Here is a 25,558-nt window from a genome sequence, read left to right as displayed (position 1 = left end):
CAACCCCCAACTCCCAACTCCCACCCCCAAACCTCATCTTCCTTTTCCCTGATTTTATAAAATAGAAATGTGTGGATCTAGCAAAATGGCATGAATAGATGCGGTGCGTACTACCCGCTATTCTCTCATCTTGATGCTTTGCTGTGATGTCTCTACGTTTTTAGTTAAGCAAGGAGTTCCCAGCGACGAAGATTTAGAGTGGCTTTACCCAAGTTGCTCATTGTATGAAAAAGCTATTCGCTCGATTGCAAACTAGAGATATAAGTGATATGTCACCAAATCCGTTTACGTGGCGATGACAGTTTTTCTTACTGGCTGAAAAAAATAAGCACAAAATATCTTCTGTTCGCGTTTTCGTTGGAGAAAGGTGAAACGCCGTGATGAAGAGTCGTCTCCAAGTGACACCTTAACTCCGAAAATAAAAAAAACTCGTTTAGAAGGTAAAATGAGGACATATCTATGGGCGTGCCCGTTAACCCCTACCCCCCAACCCCATCTTCCCTCTCTCTGCTTTTGTGAAATAAAAGTGCGTGGATCCAGGAAAATGGCATGAATAGATGCGGTACGTACTACCCACTATTCTCTCATCTTGATGCTTCGCTGTGATGTCTTTACATTTGTAGTCAAGCAAGAAGTTCCCAACGACGAAGATGTAGAGTGGCTTTACACAAGTTGCTTATTCTATGAAAAGAGTTTTTTAGAGCTTTTCGCTCGACTGCAAACTAGAGATATTAGTGATATGTCATCAAATACGTTTACGTGACGATGACAGTTTCTCTTACTGGCTGGAAAAAAAAGCACAAGATATCTTCTGTTTGCGTATGTGGGCGTGGGTTTTTCGTGTAAAACGATGCACAGTAGTGATGCGTAATGGAATGGCACAAATTGGCCTTGAAACAAATTCATCAGGGAAGTTTGATAAGAAAAGGAAAAAGCTCCACTGCTACAATGAATCTGTTGGCTCAAATAATATGGTCTTGTCTAATGATTCCCTCTCTCGCTTTTGTAAAATAAAAGAGCGTAGATCCAGCAAAATGGCATGAATAGATGCGGTACGTACTACCCGCTATCATTCCATCTTGATGCTTTGCTGTGATGTCTTTATGTTTTTTGTCAACCAAGGAGTTCCCAGCGACGAAGATTTAGAGTGGCTTTTCATCAGGAAAAAGCTCCATTGCTGCATTGAATCTGTTGGCTCAAATAATATTTTCTGATCTAGTTATTGTTTTTTACATTTGTTATCATGCAGGTGGTACTACTAAACATTTTGGTTGGCCAAAGGCGAATCGCCGTGATGAAGAGTCGTCCCCGAGTGATGCCTTAACTTTGAAGAAAAGAAAAACTCGTTTAGCAGGTACAATGAGGACATGTCTATGGGCGTGCCCGTTAACCCCCACCCCCAAAACCCATCTTCCCTTTCCCTGCTTTTGTAAAATAAAAGTGCGAGGATCCAGCAAAATGGCATGAATAGATGCGGTACGTACTACCCGCTATCCTCTCATCTCTATGCTTTCCTGTGATGTCTTTATGTTTTTAGTCAAGCAAGTAGTTCCCAGCGACGAAGATTTAAAGTGGCTTTACCCAAGTTGCTTACTATATGAAGAGTTTTTGCAGCTTTTCGCTCGATTGCAAACTAGAGATATAAGTGATATGCCACCAAATCCCTTTACGTGGCGATGACAGTTTTTCTTACTGGCTGAAAAAAATAAGCACAAAATATCTTCTGTTCGCGTATGTGGGCGTGGATTTTTCGTGTAAAACGATGCACGGTAGGGATGCGTAATGGAATGGCACAAATTGGCTTCGAAACAAATTCATCAGGAGACGTTTTATTAGAAAAGGAAAAAGCTCCATTGCTGCAATGAATCTGTTGGCTCAAATAATATGTTCTTGTCTAATGATTTTTTAACATTTGTTACCATGCAGGTAGTTCTACTAAACATTTTCGTCGGTCAAATGTGAAACGCCGTGATAAAGAATCGTCCCCAAGTGACGCCTTAACTCCGAAGAAAAGAAAAACTCGTTTAGCAGGTAAAATGAGGACATATTTATGGATGTGCCCGTTTACCTTCACCCCCCACCCCCTAACCCCATCTTCCCTCTCCCTGTTTTTGTAAAATAAAAATATGTGGATCCAGCAAAATGGCATGAATAGATGCGGTACGTGCTACCCGCTATCATTCCATCTTGATGCTTTGCTGTGATGTCTTTATGTTTTTTGCCAAGCAAGGAGTTCCCAGCGACAAAGATTTAGAGTGGCTTTTCATCAGGAAAAAGCTTCATTGCTATAATGAATCTGTTGGCTCAAATAATATGTTCTGATCTAGTTATTGTTTTTTACATTTGTTATCATGCAGGTGGTTCTACTAAACATTTGCGTCCGCCAAAGGTGAAACGCCTTGATGAAGGGTCGTCTCCGAGTGACGCCTTAACTCCGAAGATAAGAAAAGCTCGTTTGGCAGGTAAAATGAGAACATATCTATGGGCGTGCCCGTTAACCCCCCGCCCCCCCAACCCCATCTTCCTTTTCCCTACTTTTGTAAAATAAAAGTGCGTGGATCCAGCAAAATGGCATGAATAGATGCGGTACGTACTACCCGCTATTCTCCCATCTGGATGCTTTGCTGTGATGTCTTTATTTTTTTAGTTAAGCAAGGAGTTCCCTGCGACGAAGATTTCGAGTGTCTTTACCCAAGTTGCTTATTGAATGGAAAAACGTTTTTTAGAGCTTTTCTCTCGATTGCAAACAAGAGATATAAATGGTGTGTCACGAAATCCGATTACGTGGCGATGACAGTTTTTCTTACTGGCCGAAAAAAACAAAAAGAAGTTATCTGTTGTTTGCGTATGTGGGCGTGGAATTTTCGAGTAAAACGATGCATTATAGGGATGCATAATGCAATGGCACAAATTGGCCTTGAAACGAATTCATAAGGAGAAGTTTCAATAGAAATGGAAAAGGCTCCATTGCTACAATGAATCTGTTGGCTGCAATAATATGTTCTTGCCTAATGATTTAACATTTGTTATCATGCAGGTGGTTCTACTGAAGATTTGCATCGGTCAAAGGCGGAACATCGTAATGAAGAATCGTCTCCGAGTGACGCCTTCACTCCGAAGAAAAAAAAGACTCGTTTAGCAGGTAAAATGAGGACATATCTATGGGTGTGCCTGTTAACCCCCACCCCCCAACTCCATCTTTCGTTTCCCTGCTGTTGTGAAATAAATATGCGTGGATCCAGCAAAATGGCATGAATTGATGCGGTACGTACTACCCGCTATTCTCTCATCTTGATGCTTTGCTGTGATGTCTTTATGTTTTTAGTCAATCAAGGAGTTCCCAGCGACGAAGATTAGATTGGCTTTACCCAAGTTGCTTATTGTATGAAAAAGAGTTTTTTAGAGTTTTTCGCTCGATTGCAAACTAGAGATATAAATAATATGTCACCAAATCCGTTTCATGGCGATGACAGTTTTTCTTACTGGCTAAAAAAAAAAAAAAAAAAAAAAAAAAACGTAAAACGATACACTGTAGGGATGCACAATGCAACGGCACAAATTGGCCTGGGAACAAATTCATGAGGAGATGTTTCATTAGAAATGGAAAAAGCTCCGTTGCTACAATGAATGTGTTGGCTCAAATAATATGTTCTGATCTTTTTTTTTTTTTTTTGTGATGAAGAGTCGTCTCCGAGTGACGCCTTCACTCCGAAGAAAAGAAAAACTCGTTTGGCAGGTAAAATGAGAACATATCTATGGGCGTGCCCTTTAACCCCCACCCCCCAACCCCATCTTCCTTTCCCTGCTTTTGTAAAATATACATGCATAGATCCATTAAAATGGCAAGATTAGATGCGGTACGTACTACTCACTATCCTCTCATCTTGATGCTTTGCTGTGATGTCTTTATTTTTTTAGCCAATCAAGGAGTTCCCTGCAACGAAGACTTCGAGTGTCTTCACCCAAGTTGCTTATTGAATGGAAAAACGTTTTTTAGAGCTTTTCTCTCGATTTTAAACAGGAAATATGAATGGTGTGTCACGAAATCCGTTTACCTGGCGATGACAGTTTTTCTTACTGTCTTAATGAATCTGTTGGCTCAAATAATATGTTCTGATCTAGTTATTGCTTTTTACATTTGTTATCATGCAGGTGGTTCTACTAAACATTTGCGTCCGCCAAAGGTGAAACGCTGTGATGAAGAGTCGTCTCCGAGTGATGCCTTAACCCCGAAGATAAAAAAAACTCATTTAGCAGGTGAAATGAGGACATATCTATGGGCGTGCCCGTTAACCCCCCACCCCCACCCCCACCCCCAACCTCTACTTCCTTTTTCCTGCTTTTGTAAAATAAAAGTGCGTGGATCCAGCAAAATGGCATGAATAGATGCGGTACGTACTACCCACTATTCTATTCTACTATTCCCAGCGACGAAGATTTAGAGTGACTTTTCATCAGGAAAAAGCTCCATTGTTACGATGAATCTGTGGGCTAAAAAATAATATGTTTTGATCTAATAGTTTTTTTTTAATTTGTTATCATGCAGGTGGTTCTACTAAACATTTTCGTTGCCCAAAGGTGAAACGCCGTGATGAAGAGTCTTCTCCGAGTCGCGCCTTAACTCCGAAGAAAAGAAAAACTCGTCTGGCAGGTAAAATGACGACATATCTATAGGCGTCCTGTTAACCCCCAACCCTCAACTCCCACCCCTAACCTCATCTTCCTTTTCCCTGATTTTGTAAAATAAAAATGTGTGGATCTAGCAAAATGGCATGAATAGATGCGGTACGTACTACCCGCGATTCTCTCATCTTGATGCTTTGCTGTGCTGTCTTTACGTTTTTAGTTAAGCAAGGAGTTTCCAGCGACGAAGATTTCGAGTAACTTTACCCAAGTTGCTAATTGTATGGAAAAGAGTTTTTTAGAGCTTTTCTCTCGATTGCAAACTAGAGATATAAATGATATGTCACCCAATCCTTTTACGTAGCGATGACAGTTTTTCTTATTTGCTGAAAAAAAAAGCGCAAGATATCTTCTGTTCGCGTATGTGGGCGTGGATTTTTCTTGTAAAACGATGTACTGAAGGGATGCATAATGCAATGGAACAAATTGGCGTTGAAACAAATTCATGAGGAGACGTTACATTAGAAATGGAAAAAGCTCCATTGCTAAAATGAATCTGTTGGCTGAAATAATATGTTCTTGTCTAATTTTTTAAGATCGCTTGTCTGTAAAAAAATCAGACAAATTCTAAATTTCGCGGCAAGGGTGAAAAATTCGATTTCTTTCTTATTTCAATATTAGATAGGCTAGACTATAACTAAAATCACTGGATTTTTTTTTTGGCAAAATATCTTTTTATTTCAGAGAAAAATACAAATAACAAAATTCCGTTAAAATCGTCATTTTTAGCAGCAAATTATTGCACAAGTTTGAGGGCTTCTCATTCAAAAACGAATCACAATCTCGTCTTTTTAACACTCAAATCTTTTTTTCCAACCTCATAAGACCTCACAAAACTATTTTTGTAAACATTGCGCCCTTCTTTGCGCTTAAAATAATTTAATTTCGAAAGCATACATTTCATACATACTTCGTGAATAAAATTAATTTTCACCATGTGCTAAACCTTCAAATGGATTAAGCTTTTGGTGGTTGAATTTCGAAAAGATGTTTTCAATATAACTGTAAAATTTTTTTTGGGCAAATGATTGAGAGCGATACGAAAGCTTTTCAAAGTCCGTTATAATGCAGTTATTTGACCTTTTGCGGTCAACATTCCAGTCGCGAGTCACACACATACTTTAATATGATTCAAGCCATATGAGGCCGGAAAATGTACATGGGTACACATTTCCAAATGCTCTAACCTCATTTACCGTTGAAGAAAGATCCAAAGACCATTTTACTGTGGTTATCTTGTCGCTCGTCGTATTTTTAACGTCCGATGTAACTGCCTGTCAATCTGCGAACTGTCACCAACCTTCGCTATAAAACGTTTGACATCTTTCTGCACTGTGGCATCTTATCCAGCGGTTCAGTTGACTGTGGGTGTTGTTCGGTTTGTGGTGCAGTAGATCTGATCGATGTTTTTAAAAGTGGCACCACGCATATGTTGCAGTCAACGTAGTTTTGTATACGGAAAGTCGTCACGCAATGCAAATCATGCAATGGAAAGTTATTTTTTGGGGGTAGGGGAGGGGGAAAGTAAAAAGACGTCACTCTGCTGCTAAGCTTTTTTGTTGTTGTGAACATCGAAATCTCTTACGTGTAAGTCGCGGGGATCGGGCCTTTGGCTAATACTCGTTGAAAACCAAAATTTAATACCTGCTAAAAATAGTAAGCCTAAGTAAACAAAACCTGGTTTATGGTAATTACTCGATACCTATTGTTTGCTTAGAGGCGGGGCTTCGGACTTTGTTTTTCACAAATACAGTAACTGACACGGTCAGTGTCACTGTCAAGTCGCTTATTGGCGGAGTTTGTGGTTACAACACTAGAGATCGAATGCGTGAAACGGAAATTGTTCCTTTACTTTCATGCAACGAGAATATTGCAGGCCATGAGTTGGCTTTCAAAGTTACCGGTCCTGAAGACGAGATCGACTTTATTTTGTGCCGAACGCACATATGTCGGCCCCTCTGTAGTTTAAGGTTTTAAACGGTAATTGGGTCTGTTAATGTTAACAGTGGTTAATAGTACCACTCCCTTATGCAAGCCCCAGCCATTGGCCACAGCACATAGCACTCCAGCCTCACATAAGCCACACATGCCCACCACTGTGTTTTGTAGCATGGTGTTATAAAAATGTACAAAAGGTTCTCTTTCATGCTATTAGGGTATTTCTTGCAATTTTAGTAGAAAGAAAAACACCCCTATTAAGTACGACAGGCACAGAGCGTAAAAAAAAACAAGAATAATTCCCTGCAATAAATAAATGCATTTTACTGTTTGTCACCAGACAAAGATGACACTATTACAAAAACGTTAACAGAACAAAACATTTTGTAGGTTCCAATAATTCAATTCTGATAGTGCTTAATTATATGGATTTTTGCCCTTCACGTACCCCCTAAAGTTCCTTTGTCACCGGTATTGCGTGACAGCCCAAATACTCAAAGGGCGTACATGTTTGTAGTCAACTCAGTTTAGCATTGAATTAGACTGTCAGATGTAATCTTTTAGTGCATTGTAAACTGAGCAATACTCGTAGTCAACTGAACCGTTGAAGAAAGATATCGAACGTTTGACAACAAGATGGTGTTCGACAGGGATGGTGGTTTCATCGGACGTTATCATTTATACAGACCTAAGTACGACGAACGACACGAGAATCACGCTAAAATGGTCTCTGGATCGGTCTTCTGCGGCAAATGAGGTTAGAGCATTTGGAAATATTTTTCTATGTACATTTTTCGGCCTCATATGGGTTGAAACATATAAAAATATGTGTGACTCGCGACTGGAATGTTGACCGCAAAAGGTCAAATAACTGCATTTTAACGGACTTTGAAAAGCTTTTGTATCGCTCTCAATCATTTGCCCACACAAATTTTTACAGTTATATTGAAAACATCTTTTCGAAATTCAACCACCAAAAGCTTAATCCATTTGAAGGTTTAGCACATGGTGAAAATTAATTTTATTCACGAAGTATGTATGAAATGTATGCTTTCGAAATTAAATTATTTTAAGCGCAAAGAAGGGCGCAATGTTTACAAAAATCATTTTGTGAGGTCTTATGAGATCGAAAAAGAAGATTTGATTGTTTAAAAGACGAGATAGTGATTCGTTTTTGCACGCGAAACCCTCAAACTCGTGCTATAATTTGCTGCTAAAAATGACGATTTTAACGGAATTTCGTTATTTGTATTTTTCTCTGAAATAAAAAGATATTTTGCCAAAAAAAGTATCTAGTGATTTTAGTTATAGCCTAGCCTATCTAACATTAAAATAAGAAAGAAATCGAATTTTCCACCCTTGCCGCGATATGTTTGATTTTTACGGACAAGCGCTCTTAACATTTGTCATCATGCAGGTGGTTCTACTAAACATTTGCATTGGCCAAAGGCGGAACGCCGTAATAAAAAGTCGTCTCCGGGTGACGCCTTCACTCCGGAGGATAAAAAAAATCGTTTATCAGCTAAAATGAGGACATAGCTATGGGCGTGCCCGTTAACCCCCTACCCCCCTACCCCCCTACCCCCCAACCGTATCTTTCTTTTCCCTGCTTTTGTAAAATAAAAATGCGTGGATCCAGGAAAATAGCATGAATAGATGCGGTACGTACTACCCGCTATCCTCTCATCTTTATGCGTTGCTGTGGTGTCTTTATGTTTTAAGTCAAGCAAGGAGTTTCCAGCGACAAAGATTTAGAGAGGCTTTACCCAAGTTACTTATTGTATGTAAAAGATTTTTTAGAGCTTTTCTCTCGATGGCAAACTAGAGATATAAATGATATGTCACCTAATCCGTTTACGTGGCTATGACAGTTTTTCTTACTGGCTAAAGAAAAAAAGAAAACAAGATATCTTCTGTTCGCGTATGTGGGCGTGGATTTTTCGTGTGAAACGATGCACTGTAGGGATGCATAAGGCAATGGCACAAATTGGCCTTGAAACAAATTCATCAGGAGATGTTTCAGTAGAAATGGAAAAAGCTCCATTGCTACAATAAATCTGTTATCATGCAGGTGGTTGTACTAAACATTTGCATCGGTCAAAGGCGGAACGCCGTAATGAAGAGTCTTCCCCTAGTGACGCCTTAACTCCGAAGAAGAAAAAAACTCTTTTAGCAGGTAAAATGAGTATATATCTATGGATGTGCCCGTTTACCTTCACCCCCCACCCCCTAACCCCATCTTCCCTCCCTGTTTTTGTAAAATAAAAATATGTGGATCCAGCAAAATGGCATGAATAGATGCGGTACGTGCTACCCGCTCTCATTCCATCTTGATGCTTTGCTGTGATGTCTTTATGTTTTTTGCCAAGCAAGGAGTTCCCAGCGACAAAGATTTAGAGTGGCATTTCATCAGGAAAAAGCTTCATTGCTATAATGAATCTGTTGGCTCAAATAATATGTTCTGATCTAGTTATTGTTTTTTACATTTGTTATCATGCAGGTGGTTCTACTAAACATTTGCGTCCGCCAAAGGTGAAACGCCTTGATGAAGAGTCGTCTCCGATTGACGCCTTAACTCCGAAGATAAGAAAAACTCGTTTGGCAGGTAAAATGAGAACATATCTATGGGCGTGCCCGTTAACCCCCACCCCTTAACCCCATCTTCTTTTTCCCTGCCTTTTTAAAATAAAAATGCGTGGATCTAGCAAAATGATATAAATAGATGCGGTACGTACTACCCGCTATCCTCTCATCTTGATATTTTGCTGTGATGTCTTTATGTTTTTAGTTATGCAAGGAGTTCCTAGCGACGATGATTTAGAGTGGCTTTCGCGGGAACTCGAAGAATGGAAGACAGTTGGGCGTCGTCTAAAAATTAAGGAAGCAAAACTAACGGCGTTTGATATTGAAAAAAGGAGATACTCTGAAAAAATCTACAAAATGTTACTACATTGGAAAAGAAGGAATGGCTCAACTGCAACATACACGATCCTACATGATGCACTGTGTCATCCATGGGTTAATCGCACAGATTTAGCCGAGCAACTTATCACTGGTAATATATCACTTATCTTGCAATTCAATAAAAATGCAATTAGATACATGTATAGTGCCTAAATTCACAGACACCATGCTTTTTGGCCACTGTATCTTCTGTGTTCGTTTAGAATATCGTTATCAGCTGATGAGAACATGAAGACCAACAGTGGAATTTAAATATATATCAGAAAATTGGAAAACATACGCATTCTTTGTTTTTCAATCGCATTGCTGTGAAAAAGAACTTTTAAAAAGTCTGAGATAGGAACAAATTCACTTTGATAGCGTTAATTCCCATTTTGAAGTCATGGATAACGTTCTTAAATTCCAGATTAGAGAGGGTTTATAAGAAATTACTCACTTCTGCATCTTCATTGTATTTAATAAGTCTTAAATCTATTTTCTTTGCCCTAGATTGTAGGTATTACAAATCGCTGATTAAACACGTTTATCAACTACCCCCTCCCCCTGCCCTCCTAATTATTGTTTTCGTGTCCAGACTCTTCTGCGCAGTAAGATGAACCCAAATTTTCTTTGTTTACCTTTCTACGAAATACCTCACTGTTGCTGACAGGGTTAAAACTTTGTTGAGATCTAACTCTTAGCTTTTATTCCCTCCCAATGAATTTCAATTCTCCAAATCCATCATTTTCTCTTCTCTCTTTTGTTCCGTGATCAGGCTCACACAAGATTTTCGTCTTCAATCAGCTCTTATTTCGACTCCTCCTTGTTACCTATTTCACAAATTTAGTAAAGTGTGTTCTCATTACAATTTGACTTTATACTTATAGTGGTAGAGTGTTCGAGTGCAGAATCCGAAGGTGTTATGTTCTATTCCTGGGGAGGACTCAAAATTTTTCCCTTTTTTTTTTTCACTCTCGTGAGAAGACAGTAAAACTTCTTTCCTTTCCCTTTTCTTTTACCAATTTGTCATTCTTGTTCAAGAAAAAGTACTGTGCAAAACTTTTAAGAAATAAAAATTAACGAACCTTTTTTTTATGTTATTTTGGCCGCTTCATTTCCTAACATTGTTGATCCATGATGAAATAAATGCTGGAAATCTAATTTTCCCTGCGATTTAAGATGAGTCACAGGCAAAGGAAAAAATTAAAGAACAGAGTCTGGGTGTTTTTTTTTTATTTGTCTTAATCGTTTCATGCCAAGAAGACTGTACTTGAGTTCGTGCGATGTTAGAAACTTGGCATCGTGTGGAAATTTATCCCTTCAATATCATATTTGTCAGTGTATTTTAATTCTCATAACAGTATAAATTTCTTTTTCTCTTTTGCAGACATTTCAACAGGGGAGGAGAGTTGTAAAAGTGGTGATCCTTCAGGAAATAAACGTAGAAGGCAAGCAGGTATTATAATTATCAAGTGAAGAAATTTCACATTAAGCTTACGTTTTAATAACCTATATTATACTTATAGTAATGGAGTGTCTAAGCGCGGAATCCAAAGGTCTTGTCCTGGTTTACTTCAGCTGCTTCAACGCCGAAAATTAATGATCAATCATAAAATGAAAATAAGATATTGTTTTGGAGCTTCTCCCCTCGCACTTAACTCGGACTTTGCACTCGCCCCACCCTTTCCTCCGTTTGACTGAAAAGCGCCAAAAACTTGCGTCTGTTCTGCAAACAAGAGTTCGTGTGGTTTTGGAAACTTGGCGTTGTATGCTTACTCATCCCAGCAATAAAAGTTCATATTTGTTTTCTCTATTTTTCAGAACCGTTGAATGTTGAGAAGTGCCAAGAGAAGCTAAAATCTTATTATGACACCATCAGTAACGTGAAAATCGTTCCATGGGACGAAAGCTCTTCCATTGGGATCAATCAGATCTACACACCTTTGAATTGGGTGAGATATCACAGGAGGTCCAGCGGGGTGACACAAGAGGAACTTGAAGACTATACCGACATGTTCAAGGGAAAACCAACACGAATGCTTGTTTATGGTCGGCCAGGAATTGGCAAGAGTACGTTTTGTAAGAAGGCTGCATATGATTGGTCGAAAGCCTTAAAAGAAATCCTAATGAACTTTAGCATTTTGCTTCTGATTAAGTTGAGAGATGTGTGTGACGTGGGAAACATCCCAGATGTTTTACTTGCGTCTAAATTGCTAGCCAGTGACGGTCCGATCTCCGTTGATAGTCTCTATGACTACATAGTTAACAATCAAGATAAAGTGCTTCTTATTTTGGATGGCTACGATGAGTACAGCTTTGCAGAAGAACGCTCACCCATCCTTGCAATTTGGAAGGGTGAGCAACTAAGAGATTGTCACGTTATTGTCACCACGCGTCAACTTGAATGTGACGAGTTAAGAGGCCCGAGCCATGTTCAGTTAGAAATTCAAGGATTGAAAAGCCGGGAACAAAAAGAAACCTTTGCAAGAAAACTTTTGGCAGGTGAAGAAGATCCTGACGAGTTTATGTCCTACCTGTATGAAAACAATCTCGGTGGCATGGCAAAAATACCTCTCCTCCTACTGATGCTGTGTATTTTGTGGAAAAAGAAACATCACGTAGGACTGCTAAAATCACGGGCTGACATATTCACACAATTCATTCAAACTATGCTGGATCACAAAGGTGGAAGTCGCCAGCCTAGGCCATTTCAGAACGTGACCTCCACAGAAGCTAAAGAAGACCTTAGTAATCTTGGAAAGGCTGCCTTTGAAGCACTTCTGCAAGACCGTCTTTACGTACGCTGCAGCGAACTCCCCGACAATATTTCAAGAAGTTTTCAAAAATTAAGAGAAGTTGGGCTTTTCCAGATTGTCAATCTTACGAGTCTCAATCCTGAGAAAGGGGCCTATTTCATTCATAAATCCCTACAGGAGTTCCTTGCCGCCTGGCACATTAAGGAGGAAGTGTTGTCGATTAAAGGAGAAAGTACGCCTAGCCTTTCCAAAGTTGAATCATTTGAAAAGATCATGAAGATGGATGAAGTTCTGAAATTTGCCTGTGAGCTGTCAACAGAAGCCGCGTGCGCAGTTTTCCATCATGTGGGGTCTGTTGGAAGAAAGGAATCTGTGTCGGTATGTGATTTCATTGAGCTGCTTCTGGAGGATAATGAAGAACTGCCTTCAAATGAAGAACTTTATCTTGAGCTTATCTCGCATAGCTACTTTTGTTGTTCGGCCGAGAAGAGGCGGGATCTCTGCTCAGCATATCTCTCTTGTACCGAAGGTCTTTTTTTGGATCTTGATTCTAACAAGTTGAACATTGCTGCAAATGAACATTTGCTGAAATCTGGCATGATACCCAACTTTATTTTTTTTCGTCCCTATTTTTTAGATGATTATTCAGAGAAAAGCTATCGAGACTTGATCACTGTAGCGGAGGACACAAATGCAGTATTTTTGAGCTGTTCGGGTGAAAAGAAAGCCGCAGATTTACTGAAGAAGTTCCCGCGTCGTTCTTTGAGCGAGTTCTTTTTTAAGAGAGAGAGAAAAATCGTCGTTTATGTTTATCAAATACGCAAATATATAGATGATATCACTTTTCCGACTGAAATGCTGCGAGAGCTCATTTCGCCAACAGCAGAGTCTACTCAGGTGACGCGTCTTGTTGATCCGTTGAATGAACACGACAGCGAAAGAGCTTCGAGTTTGACTCAGAACACTGATAGCATCACTGGTCCTACTCGTCGGAGCCTTTCCTGTGTGAAGCGGATTTCTATTTACGGAACAGAAAGGCAAGACATAAAGATGCTGGCTGATTTCTTACCACTTTTCACTGCTCTGCGATGGATACTTATTTTTGGTATACCCCCTGAAATCATTGATGCTCAGTTGACAGAGACCCTGGTGTCTCGTATCATCTTCACTGACAGACTTGGCACATTAGTACTTGTTAATATCAATTTAACAGCCAAACCTGCCGCAGTCATCGCCAGATCTCTGCGCCAGGCTCCTGGCCTGCAATGGCTCGACTTGTCAGAGAACCCTCTTGGTGAAGGAGTAAGTGTTCTTATTCAACATCTCAGTCGTGTTCCTCACCTGGAGAGGCTGAGGCTTTCTGATGTTAAAATGACAAAGCAACAAGTGAATGAATTGAGTACAGCTGTGCGTCAGAGTAAGATCTCCTGGTTGAACACACAATACCACGTAAGTTTTGTGATCTTAGTTTGCACAAATGTAGTCATAATTCTTATAGATTCTGTTCAATTTCCTGTGGTGTTGTTTTAAGAATTTTTACGCCCTTGGTTCGCGGAGCAATTGCGATGTAGCTATCTCCAAGCCACAAGAGACACTTGCGCATTTCCGAAAAACACGTGTGCGGGTAACAGTCAAAGTTGAACTGAAATGGAGCATCTTCTTTGGATTCCTTAAGAATCCCCAGTCCCAAAAAAAAAAAAGAAAAAGCCCACTCCATTATCCGCATTGCTGGACAAAGGGTAATTCACAGCTCAATTTCGTTCCGTTTTAATCATACTTTCATAACATTCTTTTGTATTTTGTCGCAACAAGCCGACTCGCAAACGGTTCGTAAGAGAGGAAATCCAAAGCGAAGCAAATATTGTGGCTTTTTAATGATTTTAACGATTTCAATTAAAAAGTTTTACATTCCGAATTATTGAAAAGGCTTACATGCATGAGAACGTTAAACAGTCACTCTTTGTCGCTACCATTTAATCTGTTAAATTTGGAAGCAAAGAAAGTCATTTTTTTCAGTGAAGATGAGAGCCCATTTAAGTATGTTTGTTTACGTTTGAAGAAGGGAGCCCATTTAAGTATGTTTGTTTACGTTTGAAGAAGGGTGAATTCTGAAGCGTGTAGTCTATTTTTGAGTGTCTTAAGCAATATTATTTTGAGTGTCTACAGTGGAAACACAGAAACAGGATACACTTCATTCCTAATTTCATCCCGTTAACCTCGATAAATCTATTCCTTTTATAATTAGGACCAGAGAAAAAAGTAGAAAATAAAGTAAAACGAAAATAAATGCGTTACCACTCTGTGCGCTTGAATGTGAGGACGGCCGCGTGTTTTCAGATATTAATGACAGAAAGTTAATGTCAGTGTTTGGAAGAGATCAAGGAGCTACTTTCTAAACTTGTCTTAAAATTTAGGAAATCTGCTAGGACTGGTTTTCGACTTTTGTTTATTCGTTTAGCTATTTTTTTTCCTTCGGAAAATGGTCTTGATTTCCGTAAGGGCAACAGAATTGAGGGAGTAAACAATTGCTTGTACTTACCATGAACTAAGCATCTGTCTGTAAGAAATGATTTGAGACCCTAGTTTTTTCACTTTGTCTTATTTACAGCTCTTAGGAGTTGTTAAACAATGTCATACTTTAAAGCTGAAGCTTCTCTCTGATGGCGGAAAAGCTAAACTTCAAAAGAAATGTGGTGTGTTTCTGGACGCTCTGAGAAAAAAATTTTAATACCTGAGTATTTTTCTTAGAAAGAGCTTCTGGAATAGTATTTGGGAGTTTTGTAGAAGGAAGGTTAGCATAAATCTGTAAATTTTATTTGATTGATTAACTCAGTAATTTAGTATATAATTTAGGTTTTAAAAAAAGTGCTGTAAAGGCACCGCAGAATTTTTTCCCTTAAACTTCCTTTTACACAGATTTTCCTTTTCTCCCTCTGGTCCTAACCAGAAGTTACCAGGAACATTGTTAATTAGAAAAGAAATGACCAAGGGCTTCCACTTGAAAAGTAGTAGAGAAAGAATGCTACCGCTGTAAGAGAGATACTGGTTCAAATTTGGCAGGCAGAGATTCTCGAATGTCAATGGTTTGCAGTTACTTTGTTCAAACATGTTTTTATCCTACTCTATCCAGAGAATTTCCTGTTAATCAGCCTGTGTAAAAATAGCAATGAAGGTTACATCTGTCTGAATAAAACTTGCCCTAACTGGTGATATGTCTTTACATTTTATATATTAACTTACTAAGCAGACTGCTAAGCCGATGAGCTGCTGAACTACAAAACTATTGTAGCATTTGAAATGCTCACAAATAATGTCCACCTCCGCAGTTTCCTAAGTTTGAAAATGAGTACTAGCTGTGGATGAGCCACTAAGTAAATATTCATAACCTTTAAAGAGGAGACATCAGCATTTCCTTGTTCTCACATGAACTACTGAACCTTTGCCTTAAAAGGTTACCTTTAGTTGTATTCTCTGCATGGGCTTGTCAGGTCAAGTACCTATAAGACTCTAGGAGAGGTGGTCACTTTGATGTTATGTATATTTTTTGAACATTTCAGCTTATTTCTCTAATAACATAATCAGCATGGGCCCCACTATGGATGTAATTGGAATATATCTAAATTTTGGTGAGCCTTGTGATGTTTGCCTACAAGGAATGTTCCTTAATATAAAAGTTGTTTTAAATTGACTCAATCAAACATACTCATGGCATAATTTCTCTTCGCATAAAAAGTAACCAAGGCAAACAAGTTGGAGTTCAGTTTTATGTTATTTGACAAGATAATGTTGAGTGTTGGTTTGTGATTTATCACAGGATGGCAAAGGGAATGTGAAACCTGAAGAAGAATGGCCAACAGATGAGTACTGGAGGCATCGTTGGAGCAAATTGCATGGATCGGAAGAAAAGTCAGTTACTGACTCTGGTGACGAGGAAGAGCCTGAGTCCTGCCTGGAAACGTAACTGACCAGGACTGGCTCAGTAGACTGCCTGAAACTAAGAAAACTTACCATTGGCCAGAGCAGTCCATCTATTGATAGAATTTCTTCAGATCTGTTCAGATAGAGAAGTCAATACCTAAGTTGTATCCATTGTTTTGAACAAAATTTGAAAACAAGTTTAGGAAACCTGATTAAACAAAGCACATTTCAAGATGATAGGTTGGTCTGGTAGGTTTCTGACCAATGGTAAGAGACTTCAGTGTTGTGATCAAACGTACAAACAATCAACGGTTGGATGAAAGATAAGCAAATGTATTTTTAGAATCACTTAGCTAAGGTTAATTGATACCTTCACTATCGTGGGAGCTCCCTTCCACAACATTATTGAGAACATGTGGGAGTTTTCTTTGGAGTCAGAGTGTCTTGTTCTTGAAATTGATTGTTGGATTTGGATATATTTTGATTTAAGGTTATTTTTCGATGTCCAATATTGTTGATTGTAGTTTTGACTTACAGCATTGAGTTTCAAAATTTGGTTTTCATGTTGGTGAGTTAGAGACAGGTATTTTTTTTCATTTTCTTAGTTTATTAGGCTTGGTTATTAGCTGTCTCGGCAATCAGTTAATTCATTAGGCTGACTGTCATCTCTTTTCATATAATATGATACTAATGTAAGAGGGCCCCAATGCAACAATTCTTCATAAAATCATAGATATTTGAATGTGGCCAAGAGCAAACCCTCAACTATACATTGAAGTCTTCACTAAAAGCGAAAAAAGCAATGTGAATATCAATTTCATAATTTAGGGTCAATATTTTTCTTATTTTCATGGCATTCAATATACGCTGTGAATGAATTTAGCTGTTTGTTAATTCGGGACAGGCTTCTGCCTGCCTAAATTTCTAAACATTACAGTTGACATAAATGTAAATAGTGCATTGTGGTTGACATTCAGTCATCAGAGCTCTCAAAAGTCAGTTGAGTTTGGTGGAAGAAGGGAGACTGTTTGACAAGTACTTCCATAACTCTGAAATGTAAAATAATTTAACACAGTATATTGTATTGGCTTTACCCTCAAAACTGTCACGTGAGTGACGGTTAAGTCATAATTATATTAAATCTTTCTTATTTGAGAAGCTGGAATTGTTCCTTAGGTGGCATGCGCACTGTTTTGACGGGCTGCTTTAGGCCTGCTCCGTTTGTGTAACTGCGAATTGAATTCACATGCTCCAATCGATCGAGTAGGAGAGGATTACGGGAACGTGGAACGGTGGTCCATGGAAAGTTGCCCACCCTTCCCCCCTGCAACTAGCCATGAGGCCTCTGCGCCTCATTTATCTCCTAATAGTATCTTAAGATTTGCAATTTCCTGTCATTCCTTCCTTCCCGGCTTCTATCCTCAGAATGGTTTGCTATCAGAAAAGCCTCAGTCAACTGCATCAAGTAACAAACTGGATGGTAAGGGTGTCGTGGGATACTTTTGTTACCTCCAAAATCCGCTATTTTTATTTTTTTAATTGTGATGTACTAAAAAACGGTTTTATGAATCATGATTGAAATGTATTCCATTAAGCGAGAAGGAGAAAAAACATACAGTGAAGGAAGTAAACCGTGTATTTCTACTGAAATGAAGAGAATACTTTGATCTGGTCGACGGTACTTGAACGGTGTATTAGACCAATTACAAATTGACAAAACATCCCGTACAGCTTGTCTAAAAAATAAAACTGAGGAACTAGGCGATATTTACTGCATGCCATATTCGTGAGAGATTCCGTAATTTCTGTTCTTACTGTTACGATCAGAATATGTTTTTCGCAATGTCAAGACGAGAAGGTCCGTGAGTTATTTCTCAATGACTGTTTATATTCATTATTTTCTGGTTGCTAAATTGATGTTGCGTTATAATTGAGTAGCATATTTCCTTTAATTAGCGCCCACGCTCTTATTAGCGCCCTCCCCCAACGGGCGCCCACCCCCTGGGTCGTTATGTGAAATAAGCACCCTTCTCGAATAAGTGCCCCCCCCCCCACCCCTCCTTCCTAACTTTCTTAAGTACTAAAGATACAAGAGAAACCTGTTTCTATTACCAGTTTATCAGTAACCTTTTAGCCTTTAACTATAGTGGCCCCCTCGATTCTATCACATGACCAGAAGGCAGAGATCCCATGAGATAGCACGGCGCTTGCGCAAGTCATTGCACGATTTGCGTTTAGCGCGGTACGTCATACAAATTCTTGGAGCTTGGTTTTTGACGTTTTTTCTACGCTAAAAACCTCTTTTGACACAAGTTGCTGTAGAGGCTAACGTAGTTAACCTTAATTGTAGTCCAGCCAAGGCCCTAACGTAGTTGGGTGCCCATATTCATTGCGATTATGTCCGATCACGAAGACAACACAACTAACGAGCGACCAGGAACGTCAACGGACAGTGGCGCCCAGAAAGCTGCCTTGGCTCCAGTTCTGAGCCAGCTCACGACCTTGAACGAGAATGTGAGCGCAGTGCTCCTGAACGAGCACGAAGACTCCGAGGAGGACGGTGAAGCCGCCTCTAATGACAGGCCCGCCATGTCTGCGGACATGAATGCGGATTAATCGGCGCTCCTCGTTTCTGCGGGCAAAGATGATAATACTGAGGCTATGCCGCGCGATAACCTCTTGAAGGAACTCGTGCAGGAATTAGTAGTAAGCGAGAAGACCTCTCCGCCCCTTCGCGAAGGTCTGGCGGCTATTTTTAATAATCTGTTGTCAGAAAAGATGGGGGACGAGAAGCTCAAGGCCAAACTGGACAAATATCCTCGTCCAGAGAATGGCAAGGGTTTGCGAGCCCCGAAAGTGAATCCCTCAATCTGGAGCCAGCTTTCGACTTCCATGAAAACTCAAGATGTAAGATCGCAGAAGGGGCAAAACACTCTTATCGGCGCTATTTCAGCCATGACAAAAGCCGCCGATTTGGCGCTGGGAAAAAAAGACAGCAACGACAAAGAATTAATAACCTTCCTGACAGATGCGGTTGCCATGGCCCTCCAATACAACCACGAGGTGAATCACTCCCGACGCCTGGCCATAAAGAGAGGGATGCATAAAGACTATGCAGCTTTATGCAACCTGTCCACTGTTGATGGCACCTCAGAGTACCTGTTTGGAGATTTGTCAAAGCTCGCGAAGGATATCACAGAGGCCAATAAGTTGAGGAAAAAGGTTCGCCCCCCAACATTCCGGGACTTCCCGTGGCGATAAGTACGCTGGGCGCTCAACATATGGCTCGAGCCAGCGCAGATTCCATCCTTACTCTAGAGGAAAATCCTCTGATTTTTTAGGCAAAAGCCGCTTCTCAAAGCTGCCGAGAAAGAAAAAGGACGGCGAAACGAGCCAGCGCCAATGAAGGTGCCTGAGGTATGTAATGCTAACATGACATCCTTGCCTATTGACATTGTACATAGCTTGGTAAAATCACAAACAAGTTTTCAAGCGGGAAAGCTCAAACAATTTTTGCCGCAGTGGGAAGCGATAACGGCTGACCCTACTATTCTTCAGATTGTTACTGGAGTTAAAATTGAATTTAAAAGCAGCGTTGCACCCACGCAACATTACGGCAGACCCAGTGTCTTCAACAGTCACCAACATTCAATTGTCAACGCTGAAATTGATACACTTCTCGTACAAGGCGACACCTCCGCGGAATGTCATAAAAATGTCACTGACACCATCACGCTGTTTACCAAATTAGGGTTTCATATCCATCCAGAGAAATCGGTTTTCATTCATGTACTGGATTCTATTCCTATGACAGCTACGCTTACGGAGGAAAAACTTCAACGGATTCTGTCTGTCTGCGCTTCGCTATTAAAAACACAAATGCCCGCAATTAGACAGGTCGCAGAGGTTATCGGTATCCTGGTGTCCAATTTTCCCGGTGCTCAGTACGGACCACTTCACTACCGCCATCCTGATCGGGATAAATATCTCGCACTCGTAGCAAACAAGGGCGATTACGGGGGGGGAAATGCAATTATCCCCTCCCGCTTTAGCGGAACCTCAGTGGTGGCGTGATAATGCCCAAACTCTCAAACGAGATATCCAACACGCCCACCCCAGCACTTCAATTCAGTCAGACACATCAACATTGGGCTGGGGAGCTGTTTTTGGCACTCAAAAAACGGGGGGGGGGGGGGGAAATGGACCCCTTCGGAAGCCGAATACCATATAAACATATTGGAATTACTTGCAGCCTTTTTTGCGCTAAAGTGTTTTTATAGCCATATGAACAACTGCCACATCCAAATTCAGATCGACAATACCACAGCCCTCGCTTACATTAACAACATGGGGGGCTCAAAATCCAAAGAACTTAATCAGTTAGCCGTTCAAATTTGGGAATGGTGTATATCACGGAATATTTGGCTCACAGCTGTCCACATACCCGGTCGGCTGAACACTGGGGCTGATGAGGAATCACGCGTGTTCTCAGATAATCATGAGTGGATGTTAAACACACACTTGTTTGACGAGATCCTGTTGCGCCACCCTGGCCTCGATTTCGACTTGTTTGCAAGCCGCTTAAACAATCAGATCAGTAGTTACTGCTCGTGGCAAGCAGACCCTAACAGTACACACGCAGACGCATTTACTATGAATTGGAATTGGCATAAATTTTATGCTTTTCCGCCTTTTAGCCTTCTCCCAAGATGTCTTCAGAAGATGAGTCAAGACCGATAGACGGGGGGAGAAGCTTTGGTAGCAATCATATTGTTACACGGTTTATGAAAGGGGTATTTGAATCGCGTAGACCCAAACCCAAATATGACAAAATTTGGGATGTTTCAGTTGTTTTAAAACATTTATCTTCTTTATACCCCAATGAAAAACTGCCTCTAAAGGATTTAACACACAAGGTCCTTATGCTAATTTTATTAGTTTCAATTCAACAAGGGCAAGCGATACATTACCTGGATCTACAGCATCTTACCATGGAGGAGGATAATTATTTCTTTGACGTCGCGGAGCATATCAAGACCAGTACCCCCAGAAGCCCATAGGATTGACATTGCAGCCTATGAGCCAGACAGTACACTTTGCCCTTTGTCTTGTTTGAAAGCATACATCAACAAGACCAAGGATTTGCGTAATAACGAAACAAAATTGTTTATTAGTTATGTTAGGCCCCATAAGCCTGTATCTGGGGACACGATTTCTAGGTGGACTAAGGAAACTCTTAGACTTTGCGGTATTGATACTAAGGTGTTCACGGCACACAGCACTAGGTCAGCATCTGTTTCCAAAGCAAATGAAAGACGTCCCTGTCCATGTGATCATGGCAAAGGCAGGCTGGAAGTCTGCAGAGACCTTTCGTAAATATTACAACAAACCAGTTCTTCAAGGAAACAGACTAGCTTCCGTTATCCTTGACCATGGCCACTGACACCTTTGATGTGTTTTTTGGAATATCGCAGTTGCTCTTTCGCTTATCTTGTTCTTGTTAGACAATATATTAAAAACATGGTTATCATTGTTTATGTTCTACCTATTACTTTGGTGTTGATTTAATGCCTCTTGTTCGAGTGCATTTCGTATGGGTGCATCAACGCTTTAAAGTCTCATGGGATCTCTGCCTTCTGGTCATGTGATAGAATTGGAAGATTAAACGAGACTTACCTGTAAGTTGAAGTTTTATTGAGATTCTATCACATGACATCAGAAGGCGAGAGATCACATGCCCTCCACTATCACACCCACCCTCTCATGGGCACTTTGGTTGCCTATCTCTTCCTACTTTGGCTTTTTCAGCCTGAATACTATCTTTGATGCACCCAGTATGTGGCTTTTAATTATGACTAGCGCAAGCGCCGTGCTATCTCATGTGATCTCTCGCCTTCTGATGTCATGTGATAGAATCTCAATCAAACTTCAACTTACAGGTAAGTCTCGTTTAATCTTCCAACTAATCGCCCTGCTTCCAAAAAGCGCCTTTCCTTTGAGACGAAATTTCAATTAAGCGCGGAAATACGGTTTTTAATCTTCGGGCAGTAGAGGACGATCTTTCACCAGATACTCTTATTCCCACATTTAACAATAAAAGCTTGTATACTGAAAAAACATTGTTTATTATTTCCTTACGGAGGTAGGCAACCCTTTCAATTTGACCACATGTTATCGATGGACTGAGATGTTGACAGAATAACAGACCAAGTGAAAAGAGATTCTTTCCTACAATTCAATGACAAATCAAATTTGAAAATGATAGAGCTGCACTTCAATTGAAAAATAAAACTTGACAATCGACCAAACAATTTGTCAACCAAAACCATGCATGAAAATGGATGGATATGTGCGAAGCTCCATAGAAATGTGTCGTAAGGGTATGATTAGGAGAAAATGAAATTTATTAATTTGAAAATCGCAGGGGACCAACCACATGTAAGTCGCATTACGAATGTAGAATAAAATAAAATTTGGGCAAGGTTTTTTTCTTTCTTTTGAACTCCTAGCTTTGCAATGGCTATTTCGTTTTTTCACTCGACTCACCATCACATTTTCATAATAAAATTATGTAAGTAAGGATTGGCAAAACTTTACATGTGCATTTTTTTCTTTTTCAAAATACTTTATTTAATCACGGGCAATTCATCAGGTATTTACAAAAGATTAAAAACCATGTTATGTTAATAACATTATATTGCTGCTTTTGATGAATGCCGTACCTTAGAGAGCTTTGCTGATTTCTCTTTTAACGACCCGAGGGATTCCGCGCACCTAGCCTCGCAAGAAAGGCTATTCCACAATGTGGCGCCATTTTAACTAAAACTATTTTTGAAATAGTTTGTGCGTAGTATTCGAACATTAAGTTTGTTCTCGGAGTCCCTCAGGTTGTTGCTTGTATTTGTTCAGAGAATTTGGAAGTTAAATAGTCCGGAGCTAACCCATGTAGGCATTCGAAAACCCTGGTGGCCTTTTGTATGTTGCGCTGACGGTCAAGATTTTTCCACCCAAAAATTTCCAACGAATGGCCAGCGTCAGTGTCATAATTTGAAAATTTCAGAACGTAAGCTGCTCTATTCTGCAATTTTTGTAGCTTGTCTTGTAAAGTTACCCCACAGGTTCGTTAAACAGTACTACAGTAGTCAAAGTGAGATTGAATGAAAGCTTGGTATATAATTTAAAGAAAGCGACAATACTTTTGAGTTTGTAAGACAGAAACTTCTGTCATCTTCAATTAATTACTGTACAAAGCGTTGAAAGTTGAATTATATAGTAAGTAGAACAATGCTAATTAAGATGAATAGTGACAACAAGAAGAGAGGTAAAGCATGAAAGTGTGAGAATTAAAAAGATAGTTTTAGATTTACATGGTGGAATTGCTGATTCAAAGATGGTTGTTCTCTTTGAATATGAATAGCTTCTTTTCTCTAAGCTTATCTAAGCTTAAATATCTCTAAGCTTAAAGCCGGTAGAGGCGTGATCTAAAACATGAAAGTTATCTGCTGAACACAAAGCGCGACAGTTTGGAGAATCTTTCAGATGCTTGAAAATTTGAGAGGCCCTGTCAATGATTAAGTGCTCTCTAACACGTGTGGAAAAATGCCGGCAGGTTTCACCGACGTAACAGGCATTACAGCCAGCACATACAAACTTGTAAACTAAACCACACGTGAACGGAGCCCGTCAGGGACAGGGTCTTTCACACCAAACAAGTTACCGATTTTGAAGGAAGAGAAAACCAGTTTGATACCCAAGTCATTACAATAGAGCTTAATAAAATGGCGGATCTTTTTTTGAGTGATAGCAGAAAAGTGGCCTACGTAGGGTAGCTTGAAGTAGAACGTAGGTGAAGTGGTAGGAAGGGAACCCCGGGGATGATGATTGTTTTGGGTCCCAGTGATGTAACGGTTTATAATCTTCTCGATTAAATGAGCATGGAAAAGATTCTTTTTAGAATATCAGTAAGTTTGTTAATGTCCTCGTGAAACCCTAACCAGGTGTTATTAATCTTGTAAGCCCTATCAACGAGTGTCTTAATGAGACCCACTTTGTAAGAGGACGAGGTGAAGCTGAAATAATTAGTTAGTAACCCAGTGAAAATTTTTTCCGGTAAACCCTAGTTAGAGAGGAATTGGGGTCATGGTTGTCAATCAGGACATCTAAAAAGGGTAATTTGTGATTAAACTGCTTTTCCATAGTGAACTTGAACTTGTTAGGGTGCCTAGAGTTGATATAGTTGAAAAATATAGTGGCATCTCGATCTGAGTTAAATAAGCAAAAAGTATCCTCAACATACCGGCGATAAAATAAAATTGTAGAGCCATGAAAATTTTCCAACTAAAGTTTTTCATGATGTCCCATAAAAAGGTTAGCTAGGACAGGAACAAGGGGAGACCCCATGGCTACGCCATCTATTTGATCATAAAAAGAACCGTTAAATATGAAATGAGTCTGGGCGATAGCTGTTGTGAAGAGGCTTCTAAGTTCAGATTTGTTTATAGCATAGCTAGTAAATTTGTGTAATCAAATTCAATTGCGCGAGCGTGCTTCATATTCCTATTGTCCACGCTCATGACGTCAGCAAACAAATCCTTCGAGAAAAAAAAACAAGAAGCTTGAGTTGCTCGAGGCGTAGCCGAGAGCAACTCTTACGCATCTTTCGTGCTCTCCAAACTTCCCACGTGCTTCATATCTCGATGAAAGCACGCTGACGTATGAACCAATTGTTAATTAACTTAATGTCGGGATTACCCTCGGAAATGTAATTGACCGCTAAGTCAATACACTCCTCAAGTGGTGTGTTATTAAAGAGACTTTCAACATCAAAAGAAACCATAAACTTACGAGACATGGATAAAGATTGGCTGTCCTGTACAAAAGTAAAAGTGTCAGTGGCACAGTAATCATTTGGAATGTGAGGTGTTTAAAGACGACATAGGTACTTGGCCAGGTTGTTATTGTATGTTCCTATAGGAGATATGATGGGGCGAAATGGCGGCGCAGAGTTGGGTTCACGATCCTTATGCATTTTGGGAAGGCCGTAAATTCTTGCTAGTTGGGAGCCTTTGGGGTAGATGTTTTCATACACCCCGTTGTCGAGATGACCATTTTTCTTCAATTTTCAGAGGAGTTGTTGCAATCGACCTTTGTAGCATTGTTCTACTTAGTACATAATTCAACTTTCAACGCTTTGTACGGTAGTTAACTGAAGATGACAGAAGTTTCTGTCGAAACATGTTTTACAGACTCAAAAGTTTCGTCGCTTTCTTTACGAGATAGATTGTATATTAACTCCTTTTGGTTTAGCCATATAGTTATAT

General features: G+C 39.8%; 1 protein-coding gene across 1 annotated transcript in view; it reads left to right on the top strand.

Moving 5' to 3' along the window:
* The window catches only part of LOC131771795 (NLR family CARD domain-containing protein 4), a 92,444-nt gene that overhangs the window by 863 nt on the left and 66,023 nt on the right, over nt 1–25,558 (top strand). Inside the window, exons 4-15 of the mRNA XM_066163494.1 lie at nt 1,250–1,354; nt 1,927–2,031; nt 2,358–2,462; nt 3,038–3,142; nt 3,683–3,736; nt 4,153–4,257; nt 4,547–4,651; nt 8,693–8,797; nt 9,122–9,226; nt 9,410–9,676; nt 10,952–11,020; nt 11,386–13,769. Coding sequence (XP_066019591.1) covers nt 1,250–1,354; nt 1,927–2,031; nt 2,358–2,462; nt 3,038–3,142; nt 3,683–3,736; nt 4,153–4,257; nt 4,547–4,651; nt 8,693–8,797; nt 9,122–9,226; nt 9,410–9,676; nt 10,952–11,020; nt 11,386–13,769 — 3,614 coding nt within the window. The remainder of the gene's footprint in view (nt 1–1,249; nt 1,355–1,926; nt 2,032–2,357; nt 2,463–3,037; nt 3,143–3,682; nt 3,737–4,152; nt 4,258–4,546; nt 4,652–8,692; nt 8,798–9,121; nt 9,227–9,409; nt 9,677–10,951; nt 11,021–11,385; nt 13,770–25,558) is intronic.

Source organism: Pocillopora verrucosa, chromosome 3 (genome assembly GCF_036669915.1).
Source record: "Pocillopora verrucosa isolate sample1 chromosome 3, ASM3666991v2, whole genome shotgun sequence".
Classification (NCBI taxonomy): domain Eukaryota; kingdom Metazoa; phylum Cnidaria; class Anthozoa; order Scleractinia; family Pocilloporidae; genus Pocillopora; species Pocillopora verrucosa.
Note: the sequence above shows the minus strand (reverse complement) of the source record. Positions and strands in the feature narration are given on the sequence as shown.